This window comes from Parambassis ranga, chromosome 16, assembly GCF_900634625.1.
Source record: "Parambassis ranga chromosome 16, fParRan2.1, whole genome shotgun sequence".
NCBI classification, from domain to species: Eukaryota; Metazoa; Chordata; class Actinopteri; family Ambassidae; genus Parambassis; species Parambassis ranga.
Window position 1 is genome coordinate 6,569,299 of NC_041036.1, and position 20,706 is coordinate 6,590,004.

Here is a 20,706-nt window from a genome sequence, read left to right on the forward strand (position 1 = left end):
CCTGGTATGAGCATGTGTGGGCCAGACCACATGTGATCCGCAAAGTGAGAGCGGAATTTGGCGTACCAATGGATATGAAGGCTTGTATCCCAAACAATGTTTTTTTTGGACTCCAGCCACTGACAGCTGACAGTTTGTGCTAATATTTCATAACTTTTTAAATGTCACCACTTTCAGGGCCAAAACATTTGAAAACTTTTCTACTTCTGAGAATTACACCAGAGTAAGGATGGAAGCAGGCTAAGCTACAACATCAGGACAATGAGATTATTATTATGTTGTTATTATGTATAACCATGTATTACTGACACTTTTTCCTAGGTATGACTCTTATGGCATTATGCATTGTTCTAAAAGTTTTGGCTCTGTCGAAAACTGCTGATTGCAGGCTTGTAAAGACACAATAAGTCGCCCTGGGCTGTATAAATGAACCTGACATAACCTAACAACTAATCATAATCATAATCTATGGATAATTGTTTGGAATCTGATCAAGGTGTTTTATTACAATTAAGCGACTTGCATCAGACAGGCCGCACAGTGTTGATTAATACTTCAATAAATACAGTATGTAATCAAAGAAACCACATTATATCCATCATAACAGTTGGACAGCCCAGCCTGGCTGATGTCCAACTCTTATCCAATACCTGCACTGTATACCAGTCTAATGCTACTAACAGCTTCAGTCAGACACCAAGAGCCTCTCCTCCACCCAAGCCAACATTTCCCCAGCACTCCCAGCAGGTACATCAGCTCAATTATGATTATGGCAATGACTGATTGCATTTTACCTCTCCCCTGTTCCCCAAATAAGTCTGGCCATCACATGGAGAGAGACGAAGAGGAGAAAGAGAGGGAGACAGGGACCGAGATAGCAGCGTCATCTCCGGTGAGCTACAAGCATCACAGATGCCAGTCTCCAGGACGGTATCAAACATCTCAGTGGCAGACTCGCCATGAAAATAATCTATACCTACAGGAAGTCAATTAAAAAGTGCCAGGGGAGATTAAGAGCAGCGTGACAGCTTTTCGTCAGGCCGCGGCTTTGTCTGGGAGAAGCAGCATGTTGCATGTGTGCTTTGTGAGTGAGTGGAAGGTAAATTGTGTGTGTTGGTAGTAAAGGCGCATTGGAAAGCAGGCGGCTGCGGCAAGCAGAGGGAGGAGACCGTTGCCGAACAACCCTTAAAAGCCCCCTCATGAATATTAAAAAGGCCCTTGGCAGTCGGTAGCTCTGCCACAAGTTTGCAAACCAGCGTAATGTGTCTGTTTGCGCTGAGAACGGGGCTCAGTCCGGATATCAATTAAATCAAGCGTTGTCAGTCTGATGGCCCTCTCAATGGAGGGACAGCCCATTCCCCTCTACACATCAGCTCAGCTTTGTGTCAACCATCCATCTCTCATCCTCCCCTCTGCTTCCTCCTCTCTCCCGGTTGCCATCTTTATCAGCCTTGACGCATTCTCTCTCTCTCTCTACCTCTTCTCCTTTGCTCTCTTCCTTTCTGTCTCTCAAGCAGCCGGTAACTGAATGCACAAATTACTCTCCCCTCCACCTTTAACTCCTACTAAATCTTTCCCCTTTTCCACTTTGCTGAGCCGGGATATTTTATTCCTCCATCAAATATGCATCCCATTAATTAAGTTAAATTACTCCTGACTGCCAAATATCCCCTGCCCCGATGGGTGTCAACACAGAAATGCATGACTGTGAACCTGCAATGACACGGCCCTAACACTTAAACATGAGTTACAGCCTTTTCCAGCTCCATCCATGGGCAGATTACCAGACACTTTGGGCTGCTAGAATTAAGCGCCGTTCGCTCCTTCCCCTCCACCCAGCTTTTTAATAAGTGCACAATGGATGACACTCGCACTTCTGACAATGAGAGGACTGATATTTTAATTACACCCCTTTTTTCATCTGCCTTCCTCTTCATCTTTTAATTGCTGTTGTTAATCACTCATTAACTTCCCTCTCTTTATTTTTTTTCCTCCTACAATATACCTATGACACGATTAGCTCTATGGAATCGATTGTTCAGCAACATTTTTTTTAATAATTCAACTACTTTCATAGGATAAAGTCTGCATTTCTTTTGTCCTGGTTTTGGAGGTGGGGGGTGTAAACTCAATTTACTTATGTTCCACTACTGAACACTTTTGTTAGCAGATATGAATCTTTTGATGGTAAATTAAAAGTCTATGAATGTTATCATAAAAGGAACTTTCACAGTAAAGAGTAGTACTTATTTTCTTTTTTGTCTCAAAAGCTTAGATTTAACAAAAACAAACAATGATAAAGAGCTATGAAGTTTGAGCAAATAAGCCTCTGAGATTTTGCATAGTACAGAAAACACAGTAGCTTCTTAACTTCTACAGTCCTCAAGAGAAGTGTAACTTACCAGCATAAGCCTATGTGCTGTGTTGGCTCCCTAGCTTAACTACTGATCTTGCCGTTTAGTGTCTAGACCCAGTGTTTGTTTTGGTTTGCCTTTGATTAAAGGGAAATGGTTTGATTACGAAGCCCCGAGGCCCTGTTGTGGGCCCACTAAAGAATATGAGATAGTTATTAAAACCTAATAGGACTGATATGCTGACAGAGATTTCTCCGCCTGTCTCATGCACACAGAGATTCTGAGCAGAGTCCCATTCAAACTCTTCAAAAGCATCCTTTCACCAACACGAGACTGACCGAGCAAACAGACTTTATCTCCCTAAAGTACTGTAATTTAAAAAACAAAGTTAATAGCATTCATTGCTTTTCTGCTGAGTATCAGGCCTTACAACACAAACTCAACTAATGAAGCCATATGTTTGTTGCCATCTCCTGAGCAGAGCGATACCTGTGAGGACACATCACTTATGAGGAAATGGAGTCTGACAATTCAGCTCCAAAACAAGTATAAAAAGTGTAAAACTGTAAGCTGGTGGATTTATATTGATACATCGGTGCTGTCGAGATTTCTCTCTCTCCTCTCTTTTCTTCCTCTCTTGCCTTTTTCAGTGTGTGCATGTGTGCCTGTGCATGAGTGTGTTTCTATTGCAAAAAACATTAATTTTACAAACATCAGCCCAAGGCTACTAAACACATCCAATCCATTATGCTGCGCTTTATCGTGTTATGGGGGGTAACGGGCTGTAAAGCTGTCTCGGTCATAAAGAGCGATCGCAGAGTGCCGAGTCAAACCAGAACGCAGAGCTCTCCAAGCCATACGCAACCCTCGTTATCATCAGAACAGCTCCGTCACATACTTAACCTTTCCAGACCAGCCTTTCTGCATTATTTTCCAAATGACCTTTAGCGTTACTTATTTCATTTCCGATAATGGCACACTAAATTTAGTTAAATGCATCAGAGCAAAATGTGTTTATTTTGGTGAAGGGGTCTACTGACTGACAAGGAACGTGTTCCCAGACTGAGACTTTAAAGTGTCCAAAGCAGTAAACATTAATACATCTTCCTGATGGGATGGGAATAAAGCAGTGTGACTAAGGAGCAGAAATTATAGCAGGAAGTTCAAGCGAGTACATGATGCATAACTAGATGAAGAATATGAATATACGGCTGTCATTTTATCCATAAAGGTGTGGATCATGAATCCACTAGAGGGCACAAGCCATGAGTCAAGATCAGGTCACCAAGTTTTTGAGACCATAACAGACAAAAAGATCACAAAAGTTTCTTAATTTTCTTGATCTCACAAAGCCACATTATTTAGTGCTTTCAAAACTCCAACATCAATACATAGCTTTCCTAGAGCTGTTGTATCACAAACCACAATCCCTCTGCAGTAAGAAGCAGTGTGTTTCACGCCCTTGCTGTATAAGCGGAGGGGGTGGTGTGGAGGGATCTTAGCGAAATCGCTAATGTACGTGATGATTAAGTGTAACTCAAATACCGAGTGTGTTGTTCATAGGCCTGACAGGCAGTAATTTGGTGTATTATATTCTGCGGTTTTAATTGCACGCCACCAACGTGTCCCTGTGACACGTTATGAAGCGATGATGTACAATTATTTCGGGGCGGCGGGAGATCAGTGGAGTGACATTATAATCATCCTCATAGGGATCCCTCTCTTCATCTGCAACAACCATTAATGTTTAAATGGGAGGAAGGAAGGAAAAAAAACATAAAAATAGTTCTCAGGGAGTTCTAACCAGAATCTGTTTGAGGATTATAGAGAATCACGTCAGGGGAGAAGGAGAGGGGTGTGGACAGACAATAGAGGGGCTGAGTTAAGTGACGGCTTTCTCTGGATAAGCAGCAAGCTAAGATGCTCCTCCACTGTCACTGCCAGGCCTCACACTTCTCATACAGGCCCGGGCATTAAGGCACATTACAGCGGATGAGCAACACAGGGCGGAACTGATGGGCTATTCTGGGAACAGACCAGACAATCTCACAAGACAGGGGGGGACATAAAAACCCTGACATGAGCCAGCCCCATCCTGTTAACAGTCAAATCACACACACAACACCCAACATGAAATCATGACTATATATACTCTCTCTAACACTAAGTCAAGAAAACTAGAGAGGAGGGAGGGAAAAACGCAAAGCAGCCTCCTCCGCACACTAGACAAACTTTAACACACTGAAAACTTTTTGTGTTGTGAGAAAGAAATTGTTTTTTTTAAGCGTTGTTCAAATTCCTAAAGTGACACTAGGATACGGGCAGCTTATGACCCATAATCATAAAACGGCAGTCCACAAGAGGACAATCCTCGTCCATGATAGTGTTAATACTTCTAAGGCCTAGGCTGAGATATTAAACCAATGCCTCAAAGCATTTAGACTGTTTATGCATAATTTAACACCTACAACAGCACTGAATGTCCGTTGCATCTTTAGGGAGGACAAGAGAGCGGGAGGGTAGAAATGCTGAATCCACGGCCTTTCTGCTACATGATGGATCAGAGGAGGTGGAGGCTCATTAAATGGCCAAGCCCCACTGTGGACAAAACACACCAGGAGGAGATACAAGAATCTGCCATCTTACATGCTGAAGAATTTTTTTTCCTACCAATTAAATATGAGAAATCTTATCTTTCGAGCTAAGAGCCAATTTGTGATTTTCTGTTTTTACATCAAGAAATCTTTATAGGCAAATTAAGACAAATCTGTTCTTTTAAAAATGAAGACAAACATAGGCAGACAGATAGGTAGGACCAAGGTTGTGGAAGAAAAGAGAAGATGGCGAGGCACAGGCAGAGGCAGACTATGAGGCGATAGCGATGATGAGCGAGGCACTGACCAGTACACTCAGGTTTGATTGGCAGCCTGGTCAAGGGTTCCAATCTGCCCTGCCCTTGCATTTGCATTTGTTAATTAAATGCCACAACAATATGATCTTTAACTATCAACAATGCCCCCCCCCACCCTCTCCTGGCTGCTTGAAAGAGAGCAGCAGCACTGAGCTGAAGCTAAAGTGAGGTGGACAGCTGAGGCGCAGCCCATCCATTCATTCACGGAGTCAGAGCCAATGGTAATCGTCTAATCTGAAACTTTAACAAGGAAAACAAGGCAATCGATGGCAGGGAGGAGGGAATTTTTTAAGGAAAGGGGAGGAAAAAGGTGCACAAACAATGTGCTGTGCATAAACAACAAGGCACCAAACTTAACCTAGAAACTAATGGCTGCTCGATGCATGAGATGGCAGACATTAAAATATATATATAGCAAAAAAAAAGGACCTTAAACTTAGACGTGTGTTAATTGACATGATAAATTGTGATTACACTAAAAAACTTTTTTGGTTAAGCAAAATGCTGCCCTGTCATTAGTATCCGCAGGAGAATGCAGAGCTTAATCGCACTATAATCTCACTTTTCTAGGTCACCCAAAACAAAACGGGTAATCACATTACACATTATACCTGAAACATAGCCATCCATTAGTAACGTGCTTTAGATTCAGATTAAGCACATATCATCAAACATGAAAACTTTGGGAAGGGGAGCGGGTTATGTGTATGTATGGCTCTGGCCTTAATGAGTGGTGTTTCTGGGGGGTTTCTTTGTGTTTGCTGCTCTTTAGTCAAGAGAAAGGATGGCCTGGTGATCAGTCAGTACTGAAGGCACACACAGGGCCGATTTGTCACCAGTGGCTGGCACTGGCAGCACACAGCTCCTCTATCCACATGATTTGTGAAACCAAGGGCTGTATTTAGTAGTCCCATTTAAAAGCATATTGGAGAAGTGTTCCTTATGTATATGTGTTTGTGTGTGTGTATGTAAAGCTAGACATTTGGTCAGAGCCCAACACATTTGCAGCACTTGGGAAAAGAGGGTTTTCAGCTGGAGGGCTTGTGAAACATGAGCCTTTCCTCTCATTAAAGGAGAAGCTGTGTTTAAACCAAAGCTTGTTTGCTCCTGCTGTAATATGTTTGCGAACATCAGCGGGTGCAAATAAACACATTCGCTCTGCTCAAGCTTTAGAAGAACAAAATCGGCTTGCGACTGAACTAAATGGAACGGTTTACACAGAATCACACAGAGGGAGAAACTAATAACTCTACATATGTCTTCATCTTAGCGAATGTGCAGCCACAGAAGCTCGACTGCACAAAGCTGGAAATCCCACAATTTATTGTATTCCCCGACTGCATGTTAAACAGTTTAACACGTCCATTTGAACATGGCAAGGCAGTGAGGAAGTCTACCACGGGAATGAAAGGATCTGAACACAACATATGGTCTACATGTAGGGGGTACAAGGTAGTGCTATTATAACTTGCACTACTGGGTATTTACAGGCTGGTGGTTACCTACATAAACCTCCAATTAGGATTATTTGTACAGCTGGAAAGATAAAGAAGGTAAAATAAACTCGCCTTCCCTTTTTTAAAAAAAAATCTTCAGAAAATAGGACCTGGAAGCACTCAAAAGTCATTCACAAGTTTATTCACAAATTAAGGTTATTTTCGGACCACCGTCAACAATAAATCCCTTTTAAATTGGTTTTCTTTGTCCCTGGATAAAGATGTATCTGTGTTTTTATACAGAACCAGTAAGATTCTCACAAGGCATGCTAATACAATTCTGTGGAGAAGTAGCTCATTCAGCCAGCATGTTCAATGTTTTTTTAATGGATTTAAATCTAACAGTTTGAAAGAGGAGTCAACGCCACATTGGTAGCAAACCCGTCCCAAATCTCTTATCATGGTCAGGCAGGGTTAAATTGTCTTGAATTATGAATTAGCTTGAGACAAATGCAATTTAAACTGTGCTGTACAATAGATAATTAGCAGATCACACTTGAGGGGAGTAGCACCACACTTTATCAGTGGTATTTGAGTCTCAATTTCAGTTCTTTGTTTTAAAGAACTGACAGAAGCTATATTGCCCCAATAAGTTTGAATTTGTTTAAATAATCTAAATGTTTGTTGGTCTAAGGCCTCATCAATATGAGTTAATAACTCTAAAAGACAAGAGGTAAACCTATTATTACAGGATGGAAAGTACCAGGCTTTATATTTATTTTATATTAACCGGTTAATTCATTATGATTCGATCACTTTGCCTGCAAACTTGATCAATTACCACTCAAGTTTCAGTCAACTATAAAAGAAGCTGGTTCTTGTAACTTACCCACAAATGTCACATTTGTACTCTCGCATGCCGAGATGTCTCTTCACATGGTTCCTGGCGTCTCCCAGCTGAGCGGTTGCAAAGTTGCATATTTTACACATGAAGGGCTTGGACCCTGCAAAACAAAGCACGGAGAAATCATATTCAACAATAATACTGAAAGAAAGAATTGGCACTTTTAATAAAACATGACTCCTGTACGTATGCTGCTGGGCAGAAATGTGATTTTACATTACAGATCATTTTTCAATGCCAGCCATGGACGACTGTTATTAGTTCTATGCTAGGACTTCAATCTACTTCACAGCCACAAAATGACTTCAAAATTATAAAAACAGATGCCCTTACTCCAGTCCCCATAAAAACTACAGTCACACTCCGAGTGCCATGCAGCTCGTCTTTCACTCTCTATCTATCCTTGTCACTCTCCTTCATCTCTTACCTACTCTTCCTTTGCCTGTGGATGCGTAAATTGGATTCCAAAGGTCAGGGCGAATACGTAAATCAATTCTGTGTGCGCTCACTACCTCCCATTCCATCATTAAAGCGCTAATCACTCTGGCAGGCTTCGCAGGGAGGTTTCTCCCTAATTATTGTCATTAATAAGTCCAGAGGGCGGGGTAGCATTTGAGAAAGTGGCAAAGCCTCTCCCTGCTATCTGTCATTTAAGAGCACCGCAGCACGGGCCAATGTCTGTACTTTCCACATGCAAACATCTTCCGGCTCAAATTTAAAGGTGAGATGTCAGTCCTTCTAAACAAAACAACAACGAGATTTAGATGTCATAAGGGTTATGATATCATACCAGTGGCTAAATTTAGTCTGCCACAACATGCTAATGTAGCACTTTTGCACAAATATCTAACACATTTGGTAAAGTAGATGTAGCATTTGGTTCAGTAGGCTGAGCCACATTTACGCTTGCACGACACAGTGTGACACTCCAGTTCAAGTGGCAGCCTGGTATGATATCCACGTACGCATCTTTGAGCAAACCCTCACCCTCTCCCAGTGAATATCCCAAGACGTTGTACAATATTTATTCCAGGGGCAGCTGCTGATTTGATTAAGCACTTTGTGTAGATTACTAATTCGTTCATACACGGTTCACTTGCTGTGAGCTGGAAGTACGACACATCGAATTTTATGCCGGTAACGAAGATTGAAAGGCAAGCCTGTGCTAACAAGACCCATAAACACAAGGGACTGGGAGGGGGGGGTGGGAGGGGGTCTACACATGGGCAACAGCAAAGCCAGCCTCTTCATTTCACATGTCCCTACAGCAGACTACACGCAGACACGCAAATCTCTCTGCACGGTTACAAAGGCGCACACACAAAAACAATAGGGAGGCTGTGTCCCTATAACTATACTCCTCACACGTAAATGTGGTGACACTTTCGCTTACAAAAAGAAGAAAATAACAACAAAATCAGCAACACCTACAAAAAAAAACAAAAAGACAGACGTACAGACTCACACCACACCCACCATCACACCTACCTACATCTAGAACCCTGCCTCACACCTATGCATGTGCATACAGATACACACAAAACATAATCCCCCATGGACAAACAGAAGGAGACAATCACTCCCTATCGCACACACTCAGACACATCCAACCTAAACTTGAGGTGAGAGAGAGGCGTGTGGGGAGCTGATTTGTCCAGATGGCTGGCTGAGTATGAAACATGGCAGAAAGGAGAGAGATGTAACGTCCCTCAGTTCTCACATCTTATCACATTAATACTCCACCACTCCACTTAAACAGCCTCCGTGAAACTGAAATTGACCATCAATGCAGTGTCATGTTAAATTAATATTGCCATCCACATAGGGGCAATGTGGCTCCCTCACATCCCAGATGAGACAGGGAATGACTAATTCATTTCCTGGGAGGAGAGAAGAACCTCACGCAATGTTCCACTACACACACACACACATACACAAAGTGATGTCTTAAGGCCTGCTTGCCACACACTCCTGTGGCCTTGACTTTAGCTTTCACGTTTGAGTGTTCCTGTTTTTCCCCTGTCACACACAGGACACGAACATCTTGTGGACTTTCAGTCAAAATGTGTCACCTTGTTTTTAATTATTTCATCCTACGAATGGATTTATTTTGCATATCAGTAAATGAAATAGTTAATGCAGTGCCACAAGTCGCACTATTAACAAATTAAACATATTCTTTACATGAATATTTGCCTGCAGGCACCAAAAGTGTGAAAAATATAATGTAACACAATGCTAGATGAAGAATCAGAAAGGATAAAGCACAAGCAGAAAATCTAATAGCATCTCTGAGGGGTTCTAAATATATACAACTATTTAACTTTGCAGCTGTATTAAAGGGAAACGAGCAATGTAGTGAAGTTGTGAGACAAAAAAATAAAAATTGAAACAGCAAGCACTGGCCAAGAGTTTAGGTTGTTTTGTCTATTATATGGGTCAAGCTCCAAAAACATCCTTCAGCTCCACAATGCAATGTAGTAGCATCTTTTATTAATACCGAACCAACTTTCTTCAAGCAAAATAAACCGAATGACATCGGCTGGATTATTTCTCCTGCACATGTGGGGAGATCTTAAACTTACAAGTAGCAATTTCGCAATAACTAATTATCTTTAAGGTTCGAATTTAATAGGCTTTGTTGCGTAGTATTATGAATTTATAAATGACTGCCTGGATAGTCGGCACTGGGATTTACTCTGTGCACCATACCTGGAAGAGTGTTCATGGAAAGAACTGATACCCTCGCATATAATTCTGGCCTGTTCCATTTCCAAGTCTAAAACAATTCTCCTGTGAGACAAGTTGTCCACCAGTGCCTTTGTCTGGGCCCGAGCCAGCTCATCCCAACACTTCTGAAGCTAGAAAGCTTCCCTCTGTACAGACTTTTTCACCAGTCGCTCCACTAGCCTGCTGCATGGTGGGCGCTGCAGCAGGAGGCACTGGCATGGAAAAAACAGCAATTAAATCTAGAATTGTAAAAAGTAAATACATTAGAGTTGCCCCTGTGTGCTTTTCTCTTTGACACTAATTGTAAACACTTAATTGTCATCATCCTTTTGCATTTTTAGGTATCAATATATGTTATTCACCAATCAGTTTGACAGTGAGTGATGGAGTTGGATAGTAATGAGTGTATTTCAGCATCCCATCTTGAGAATAATGCATTAGAAATCCATTTATATGTTGTACTATAAATGTACCCATTTTGGGTCTTCATATGGTTGGTTCTTATTCATTTCAATTCAAATTTATTCATTTATCATCTTTGGCCACTTTGCATAGAAAGGTCAAGACCTTAAAATATCTTAGAAAGGAATCCAATAGGGCCTTGAGCAAGCACTGGAAATGTATTCATTCATTGGAGAGTTTAATCCCCCATTATTCCAACAAGATACTTTTAATTATATGCAGTATATGTCTTGAAATGTTAAAATATCCAACCACAAAGGAGGCCAGTGGAGCGATTGCCATTTTACTTCTGAGTTTCTGCTACACAGAACACATCACATCCTGTGTGCTAACATGCATGACAGGTGTGTCCATTGCTTTGAGGCTCAGTCTGAGGTCAGACAGCTCACTCCAGTGAAAAAGTGACCAATTTACCTCAAAATGCAAATTCCAGCTGTAGCCTCATTGGCAAAATGCAAGCATGTGTACGTGTTTCCTTTAAGGGACAAATTGACAAATCTGTGTGCAGCCTCCCACTACCGTCTCCTGATTTCACTGATTAATCAAGTGAATAAAAACTAGGTCTTAATTAAAAGGATCTGGACGTGCTCCCAGCTCAGAAACTGGCAGACCCCCACCGTGCTGCTCCATAGCCCAACAAACAAACTCCCAGAATAAATGACCGCCATATAACAGGTGAATAATTCACTGTAATGAGGGAAGTTAGCAATAATAACAACTGGCATATGTTGTCAAAATGAAGAGAAATAGGTGCTCTCTGCAAACACGACAGCATTAATGAAAGTGGAGATGTAATCTCATAAACAAGAACATAACTCTATTCAATAAAAAGAGGTAAAATCTAAAATAAAATAAAGCATTCATCAGTTAAAATCTCAGAATGCCCTTGACTTGATGCCATTGGTTTGGACCTCAGTGTCAAAGCTTTCATTTTCTTAAGTAACAAGAAGTAAGTGACCTCAAAACTCTAGAATTATGACAGAGAATGAAATTATGAATACATATAGACTAACCATTAATAAGAGGAAAGTAGGGGTTTAACATTAATCATCGGGACTTCAACCTCCAATTCTTATAGCTTTGGGCAATTTGATTTTAGAGGTAAGAAATCGAACGTTGGCACACAAGGTGACTGGCATGCATATGAGAACAAAGAATGCTTGCTTTGTAACTTCATGCACTGTACTAGCCCTAAATTAACAGCATGCAGCATATTTCGCTGCAGCACAATTTTCACACTTCTTTAGGAAATGATATCTCTAAGCCACAAAGCAAAACTACAGCACCCACGCAAACCATCCACTGTCACTGTGTCTGAAAGGAGAAGCCATCGCATTCTGTCTCCATACACACACAAAGACACATACAATCATGTGCACACCTGGTAAGCACGGAGCATGGACTTCAATTAAAGTCCTATTAAAGTTTAGGCTGAAAGGCGGATGGACCAACGGAGGCAGAGAGGGGCATTTATTGATGGCGCCCTCACATCTTGTTCCTGCATTAAGTTGATTTTAAAAGCAATTAATACACATGGTCAGGGAAAAGTAATGGAGCGCCCCATGTTCTTAACCTGCCGGACATTTCCCAGCCGAAACCCTGACCAACGCAGCTCTGCTTTGCATTATAAATGACAAGATAAATCTTAATGGATTGAGGATAATCAGCTAGCCATGAAGGCTGACATATACACACATTTACTAGGCATACGAGAACTCACACACTTATACACAAACATGGACATACAGACACAAGGGAAATTAAGGGCTTTGAATACGTCTGCATTGATTATTTTAAATTATTAGCCCACCTCTCTTTGGACCTCCAATGCTTTTAGCCTAAGCTTTAACACATTTACAGAGACTTATTGACTATAATTACAACTGAGTCTTGGTAATGGACACATCAATTATGAGTCACACATGTCTCTGACCAAGCGTTGCTCAGGGAATCCCAATCTGGGGTCCATTAGCGTCTCTCCTGCTGGTCTGAAGCTCAATCAGTCTTTACCTTCACCCCTACTGAAGCAGCTATTACCTGGCTGAAGTAGATAGTAGCCTCAGCATTAGCCGGAGCTGCCAAAGAACAGGCTGTATCTCTCCACTAAAAACACAGGCCTAATAGCTCAGCAGCTAAAAAGGGGAGATTATGGTTTCCTTTTAAGATTACTGGGGAAAAATTGATGTGTTGTGGAGATCATAGGAACCACAATTTCAATTTGTATCAGTCACAGGAGGCCATGATCTTACTTTTATACCTCATTTGTGCTATACTGTGTGTCAGATGTAGAGAATGGCACAAAGAGGAAGGTGAGTAACTAAAAGCAGTATACATACCAGTATGTGTTCGAATGTGTGCCAGAAAGGCCATGGAGTTGCTGCTCTTGCACACCTTGCCGCAGTATTTGCACACACTGCCCTGGTTCTCCTCACGCTCGCGGTTGATCTGCTCTGTGTCCTCCAGCACATACTTATTGACCTCTCTCAGCAGTTCCTCGTGTTTCTCCTTAATGTGAACAAACAGATCTTGCTCTGAATTGAAGCGGTCTGTGCACTTTGCGCACTTGAAGCTAGCACCCCCCTCAGGTAACTCCTCTACGCTGTTCTGCTCATTGCGGAGGTGGGCGGCACTGGTCAGGTGCTGGTGCAGGTTGCTCTCAGTGTAGAATGACTTGCCGCACACCAAACAGTGGAAATGCCTCTCCTTGGACGGATGCTTCATTGAGATGTGGACGTTAAGGCCGCTGATGCCATCTGCCATGAACCCACAGTCCTCGCAACGTATGCGACAACTGCTTCCTTTGGCTTCGTCCCGCATCTTCACCTCCTTGGATTTGAGCTTCTTGACAAATGCAGGACTGGGGGACAGATAGCCAGAGGGAACCTGAGAGCCTCCAGTCAAACATACCACTGCAGCCTCACCTTCCAGTGCTAGACTATTGTGCAGCACCTGCTCCTGCTCAGCAAAAGCCTTCATCGATATAATGGAAGCATCAAAGGGAAGGGCTTTGGACATTTCTGTATCTACAATCATCGCATCTGCCTTTAAATGGTCACCGTCGGCTTGCTTGGTCTTCGCATCCTGGCTCTCCTGTTGTGAATCTTCTGCTGGAGCCTGCTGGGGTTCAGACACTGCTGTCTGATTAGCTGGATCTACTTCACCACCCACTGAAGATGTTGTACTATTCACCTGCTTTTCCTCTGCATTGCCAGCCACAATATCCACAGCATTAAGAGGCCCTGTGGCAACAGAGGAAGCAGATATATTCTTGCTTTCCATAGCTTGACTGTCACTGGAACAAGACTCAGACACTTCTGAGGGGTTCAGAGATTCACATTCGGGTTTAGAGTTTTCCTCATGAAGCTCAGTGCTCTCCTTTGGGTTTAAAAGAAGTGCCAAAGCCCTTCGCCCTTCACCTCCTTGGGATTCCAGGTATCTCTGGCTTTTCTGTTTATGCTTCTCTGTGTTGGCATGGCGAGACATTTCCCTGCTTGTTACAGCATAGTAGCTACATGCTAAACAGACATACTCAAAGTCTCGGGTGTGTTTTCTCTTGATATGAAGGTGGAGGGAAGGGGCAGAATGGGCTACAAAATCACAGAGGCTGCAAGCATTAAGAGAGTCGCATTTGCCTTTTTTCTGGGTTGTGTCTGACTGAGTTTGCTCTTCTCCACTGTATTCTTTGGAAGGTGTATTGTCAGGTTCCTGTTCTTTGGCGACCGTCTGTGACTCAGTATTTGACTCCTGGGCTTGGGTACTGTTGGAATCTTCTGATGGTGCACTAATGGGATTGGTGACTGTATTCTTATTTGCACACTCTTCCATTCGCCTAACGTGTTTCTTTGTAACGCAGTGACGATCCATGTCTCCTTTGGTCACACAACTGTAGTTGCACAAAGTGCAGCTGTAGCCATAATCCTTGCTGTGTTTACGACGAATATGAACACTAAGGTTGGTAGCATTGGACACTACTAGGCCACAGTATCCACAAGTGGTTGTGGACCCCTGTTTTGGTCTTCCTCTTTGCTTTTTTGGAGGACCAACCTCTAATTCTTCCTCCTCAACCGAGACACTTGTCTCATCAGTTTGTTGATCTTCTTCTGTCAAAGCAGCTACTCCCTCTCCACCAGGGACCTGAGCCATATCAGCTGTGTTCACACCCTCTCCAGCACTCTCTCTGCTTACTTTCTCAACATATTCTTCAAATGAGGAACATTCTGTACTCTTCTTTCCTGTCTGCTGTTCCACGTGGCTGTCTGAGGAAAGGTGAGCATCCATCCATTCGGATGTTGCACAAAAAAAGTTGCATAATTGGCAACGGTACCACTCTTGGTCCGGGTGTTTGATGCGAGTATGACTCTCCAGCAGTGCAGCGGTGCTGACCCTAAAGTCACAGTTTGTACACTTTAGCTGGAACCTGCTAAGTGTGCGTTTGGAAGCCACTCGTGTTGGAGAAGACTTGGCAGTGTTGGCTGAATCCTCAGCTTCCACTTTTTCATCCATGTTCTCATCAGCATCAACTGCAAGAAATTTTTAAAAACATTTTTAAAAACTAAATGGCCAAACCTTAAAAACACCTAATGCCAATATTACACTAAACCACAACATTCAACAATCCATCTTCTGAACCTGCTTTATCCTGTAGTGTCAGGGTACACCCTTGACAGGTTGCCAGTCCATTGCAGGGCAACATACACAGACAGACAACCATTCACACTCACAGGCAATTTAGAGTCACCAATTAACATAACAAGCACATCTTTAGATATGGTGGGAAGTAAACCCACACAGGCCCTAAAACACAACATCATACATACAATCCTGAAAATAATATGGATCCAGTGCAAAGTCACCAGTAAATACTCACATGTGAGCGGGGTGTCTTTGGTGTGGTATCTCTGGATGTGAAGATCTAGAGGTGACTTGTCCCTGAACTCCTGCCCACAGTAGTTGCAGGAATAAATAATCTTAGGTTTTGGGGTTCGCTTGCTTGTTCTTCTCTCTTGAGTGGGAACTGCCTCTTCTTGGTCTGTCTGCTGTTTGTCTAGGACACTCAGGTTTTTGGTCAAGCCATTATTACTGGCTGCTAAATTAATCGCATCAGGATCAGATTCTTGGTTTCGTTTAATATCAGAACCATTTTCTATCTCCATGTCTGCCTCCTTGTCATCAGTTAAAGATTCAGTTTTCTCAGAATTCTTTGCAGTGTTATTGGTTGACTTTCCATGCTTCCGTGCAACGTGAACCTTCAGTGATCTTGGGCATTTGGCTGAGAAGCCACAAATTCTGCACTGGGTATCCTCAGCTTCATGTGTGGAGTCTGGTGTGAGTTCTTTCTCTGCTTCAGTGGTGCTACTAGGTAGGTCTCCTGTACTTTCCTCCATTTCGACATTATCTGGCTGTAACCTCCTGCTTCTGACTTTTTCAGGCTTTTTGTCCTTAGCAGCCTTCTCTTCTAACGACAGAGCGTTATCCATTTCATATCCTGCTATGATTACACAGAACAGTGATTTGGATTGCTGTCATCAATGGTGGATCAAAATTCTCTGCAGGGGGGGGGCAAAAAGACTACATTAGTCATCTTCATTTTTTTATGTAATAAAAAAAAACAGTAAACAAGTGCATTAGCAACAAATTGTATAACTAACCACAAGTGTTTGAAAAGTGATACTTTTGCAACTCTAGCTCACCAACTGAAAGTAAATGTCGCCCTCTAGTGCCACTTGACACGAACTGTAGGTGTAAACGAGCCAGCATGAAAGGTGCTTGACAAAAGACAGAGTCATTTAAACAGAGAGCTGAAAATTAAAATGACTATATTCCAATGCTACAGACGTTTCAGCACTCTTAAATGTCAAAGCTGCACAGTAATTTCACTATGGCTGAAATAGCACAATATTTTGAAGTGTTCCGCTGTTTGCAGCATATTTCTTTTTGACACACAATTTACAGAAAAACAACATGCATCTTTGTGTACTATTATTACAATGTTTTGCAACATCAAAACTGCATCACCTTGCAACAATCATATTGTATTTAAGTTGTTGTATAAAGCATATGTTACTGTACAATAAAAACACAGGGTAAATAAAACCACAACAACAGCTTATTTGCCTACTCTAGAGGAACAAACACTTTGTTATAGTTTCTTCTTTTTTATTTCCTACTTTGTTTTTATGCAAAATGTGTTCATAAAGCCATCTTTTCATTCAGTATTTGGGTATGGAGATTTGCAACCATCTCCACAACACTTTTTGCACTGCAGTCCAATATCAGCATACTCCCACCTCCATGTTTCACAGTTGGCACTGTGCAGTCACTGTGGTGGTCCTGGCCAGGTTCTCTCCAAACATGCTGGACCCCATCTGACCAAAGAAGTTGCAGCCAACATTTGTCAGGCTTATTTTCATCCTTTTTTGGCATAGTTTGATCATGCGGTTTTATCTCATTTTGTTGGTATGTACATACAATGTTATATTCAGTGATGCTCTAGTGTTCTCTCCCATCTTGACATCCCAAATTTTAGTTTCTTACCTATCCAGCTAATAATCATCATCATAATTATCATGTGAAGCTGTGTTTAATTAGGTACAACCTGGGCCAAAACTGAGAAAGCTGTTTGTTTTCACGGGGTGTTTTCTAAACTTGTTCATCCAATTAACCTTTATTAGAAATTACATGTGTAATCATTCTGTTGTAGCGGTCACAGATGTGTTGCTATCATTGAACTGAATCTGGGCTTTTGTTTTTAGTCTGTTTAGCTTGTTTACTTTTAATTAATTAGGCAGTAAAAAGGCATCTCTTTCTCACAACACAAACACATTATCTACATCCTGGCTTTGCACATATAATTTTAATGCGCCATCCTCCCCAATATTAATGCTAAACATAACTTTGCCACTAGGAACATCACCTAAGCTTAGAGCCACATCACACCCTTCTTCATTAACACAAATTATTTGAAAAAAAAACTACAAAAATGGCAGAATTCTTCTTGTGAAATCAATTCTTAATCTAGATTATGTATTGTGTGAGTAGTGGTGCTTCCTTTATTTTAGTCAGTACTAAAAGTTTAGTACTTAAAACTGTTTCACTAAAAGAAAACAAGGAAACAAACCAAATCAACTGGTGTTGAGACTTCCAGTTTCTACATTTGAAAATGAGCCGTTTGTGCTCACTAACGCCATCTACTGGGTGCTTTGGCAGAAAATGACTTCAGGACCAGAAGTAACAACATTGAGCAGGAGTTGATTGTGCGTGGAAACAGGACACCACGGTTAATCAGAGTTTAATTCAGAGTTCAGGTGAGTTGCAAACTGGTAAGAATGTACAAGTGTGGACCCGATTGCAGTCACTGCTGATGATGTAGCTGCCTCTTCTGTACCCCAAAGTCATTAACGAGACCTAAGATAACTTTAAAGCACAGCTAAATTGTTTGTTCCTAAACGGTAGCTCAGTCTGAGAGGCTTAACAGCAGGCAATAACCAAATATTAAATAATAGCTTGAAAGTAAGTAATATTACTGTAAGCAGAAGAGGTTTTACAAAGCGTGCTATAAACTGCAGCAAAAACAGTCCGTTTTACAGTGCACAATACTGCACGGAACATGTTCTCACAGTGTTAACGATCCTTGTACATAAACACTAGTTGGGTTAATTGTAGTTCCTTTGGTGGATGCTGATGCTAACCCGCTAACTAGCAACATGTAGCCGCTCCAGTGCAGTTTGACATACACACGGCGCAGCCAATTAAAAGGCTGCTTTAACGGTAACAGCCAATGACGGTGGCGCTAAGGCGGGTCTACACAGCTCTAGGTCTGTTGGAAAACGACGGCAGCACAGAGGCCCAAAAAGGAGGCTAATGTCGACCTCTGAAACACGGACACGTTATGTCGAAACAGCGCATCACAAACCTCTAGAGAGTTGAGTAGTGTTTAAGTAAAAACACCTCGAGAAGAAAATTGTCAACATAGTCAAATATTAGTATAACTTACCCTTTGTTATACGACTCTTTCCAGTGTCCGCGCGTTTTGCTGCTAGACACAAATGGCGTACCGTAGCGTGAGCTTATGCGTCACAGTAGACGGCCTTCCTGTCTGCTTCCTGCCTGACGTGGCGTTCAAAGGCCAGTTGGAAAAACGGATTGCAGGTGAAATAATAAAAGTATTCAGAGCTTTGTCAAGCCGAGTGTCTTCCGTTATTGTTACAGTAACGTGGAGTTTTCACAGCATCTACTGCTCGTAACTATAAGAATCTTTTTAGCAGCACAACCATTTGCTAGGTGATGCATTTCTCGTCGCGTCAACAGCAAATCAAACAGTTTAGTACCACGATTAGGCATGCTTAGATATTTAATATCAAGTGATTGCCTAACCTAAAAGAAACAGTTTTTTTAACTGTTCTTTCGTGTAGTTTCTTTTGTTACAGTCTGCAAAGAGAAAATAATAGCATTTCCATAGTGTTGTACACTGTGTGTGAGTGAATTGTATATTTGTTTTGAGTAAACTGATACTGTGTGGAAGATAATAAAAATAATGTTCAAGAATCTGTGTATGTATGGAAGCTTCATGAGAGTGGTACAGAGACAGTATTTCTTTTTATCTTTTTTATTTTTCTTTCTCTCCAAATGGTCAGCCTGTGATGAATCACCACTTGCATTTGACACCCGGTGTTAGCTTTATGGAAAGACTTAAGATGGATTAATGCTTAGGCATTAATTGATTAAGTAGTGTGACAGGTCAGGAGGTGATAAATGATACCTCCTGGAATTAATACACAGTTTACGTTTGCAATAATTTTCTTTAATTCATCACAGTCAAAATTATGTGACATGGATGGTTTGAAACACAAATGTCCTCCTCCCCTGTCCCCCATTTTTCATTGGGATTCATCATTCATTTTTCTCCATTAATTGTCTATTAAAAGGGGAGAGTCTGGATCGAGTGCCTTCATATATTTCTAAAGTTTAACTTTGAAATATATTGTGTTTAAATGTATGAATTGTTTGTGGTAATACTACTGATTTAAATAAAAATAAATCTGACAGTTTTAACTAAGTAGTCCACCCACACAGGTGTTTTCTGTTTATTAACTAATTAACCCCCCTCACGGCGCTGGAGGCCATGTTTATTAGGCCTTTTTCACAGCACACATCTTTACTTAGCAGAGAAGGAAAAGCACAGGTGTTACTAATAAACATTATAACAACAGCAGCAGTCAGTGTGAGTTTCATAAAAAACCCAAAATAGTGTGATGGGCAGTCAGCATGTAAAATACCAATATTCATTCATATTGTCTAATTGGAGCATCATAAAATTACACCTTGAGGTATTTTTATTAAGCTACCTTTAGTAACTGAGCAGGTTGGTTCCATAGCTGCTCAAATTTCAACGTATCAGAAGCTCACTTTGCTCCACCAGAGGGCGCAATCTGCACATCCTGTGACACATTGGCAGCCACAGCCACAGCTGCACAATCTGTGTGTGTGTATATGTGCTGCTATGGTAACCGCCCTAGACACACTTCAGAAAAAAAAAAGAAGAAAAAGTTTGCTGAAAGACAGAAGTCTTTGTCAGAAAGTGAAATCACTGTAATGATGTTTCAGGAAATGCAACCAAAGAAAGGAAGAGAAAACACATAAACACATGACAACACAGTGATACTTCAGGATTCCATTTATCTGTATTGACAGTGGCAGCCAAATATAGGCTTTAAATGGACTTATATTATAGAATGGTTTACATAAAGAGACTTTTTTATTTATGTCATGCAGTTTGTTTCCCAACTGATAAAGGTTGAACTAAGATGTTACTTCCTGTTCATTGGTGGATGCATAAGTCTTAGTTAGTCCATATATAGACAAATCATGGGAAACACAGACACTTCATATCACTTTAGAGATATTTATTAT

The 20,706-nt window shown here is 41.4% G+C and overlaps 1 protein-coding gene across 2 annotated transcripts in view; it reads right to left on the reverse strand.

Moving 5' to 3' along the window:
- The window catches only part of znf407 (zinc finger protein 407), a 123,728-nt gene extending 104,846 nt beyond the window's left edge, over positions 1-18,882 (reverse strand). The window contains exons 1-5 of one of the 2 annotated variants that reach the window (XM_028426289.1): positions 18,791-18,856; positions 17,085-17,162; positions 15,665-16,343; positions 13,134-15,317; positions 7,591-7,705 (exon numbers count right to left, since the gene is read on the reverse strand). In XM_028426289.1, coding sequence (XP_028282090.1) covers positions 7,591-7,705; positions 13,134-15,317; positions 15,665-16,274 — 2,909 coding nt within the window. In that variant the 5' untranslated portion in view covers positions 16,275-16,343; positions 17,085-17,162; positions 18,791-18,856. Of the gene's footprint in view, positions 1-7,590; positions 7,706-13,133; positions 15,318-15,664; positions 16,344-17,084; positions 17,163-18,790 lie in introns of both variants that reach the window. The other variant, XM_028426288.1, reaches the window with a different exon arrangement.
- Between the last annotated feature and the right edge of the window lie 1,824 nt (positions 18,883-20,706).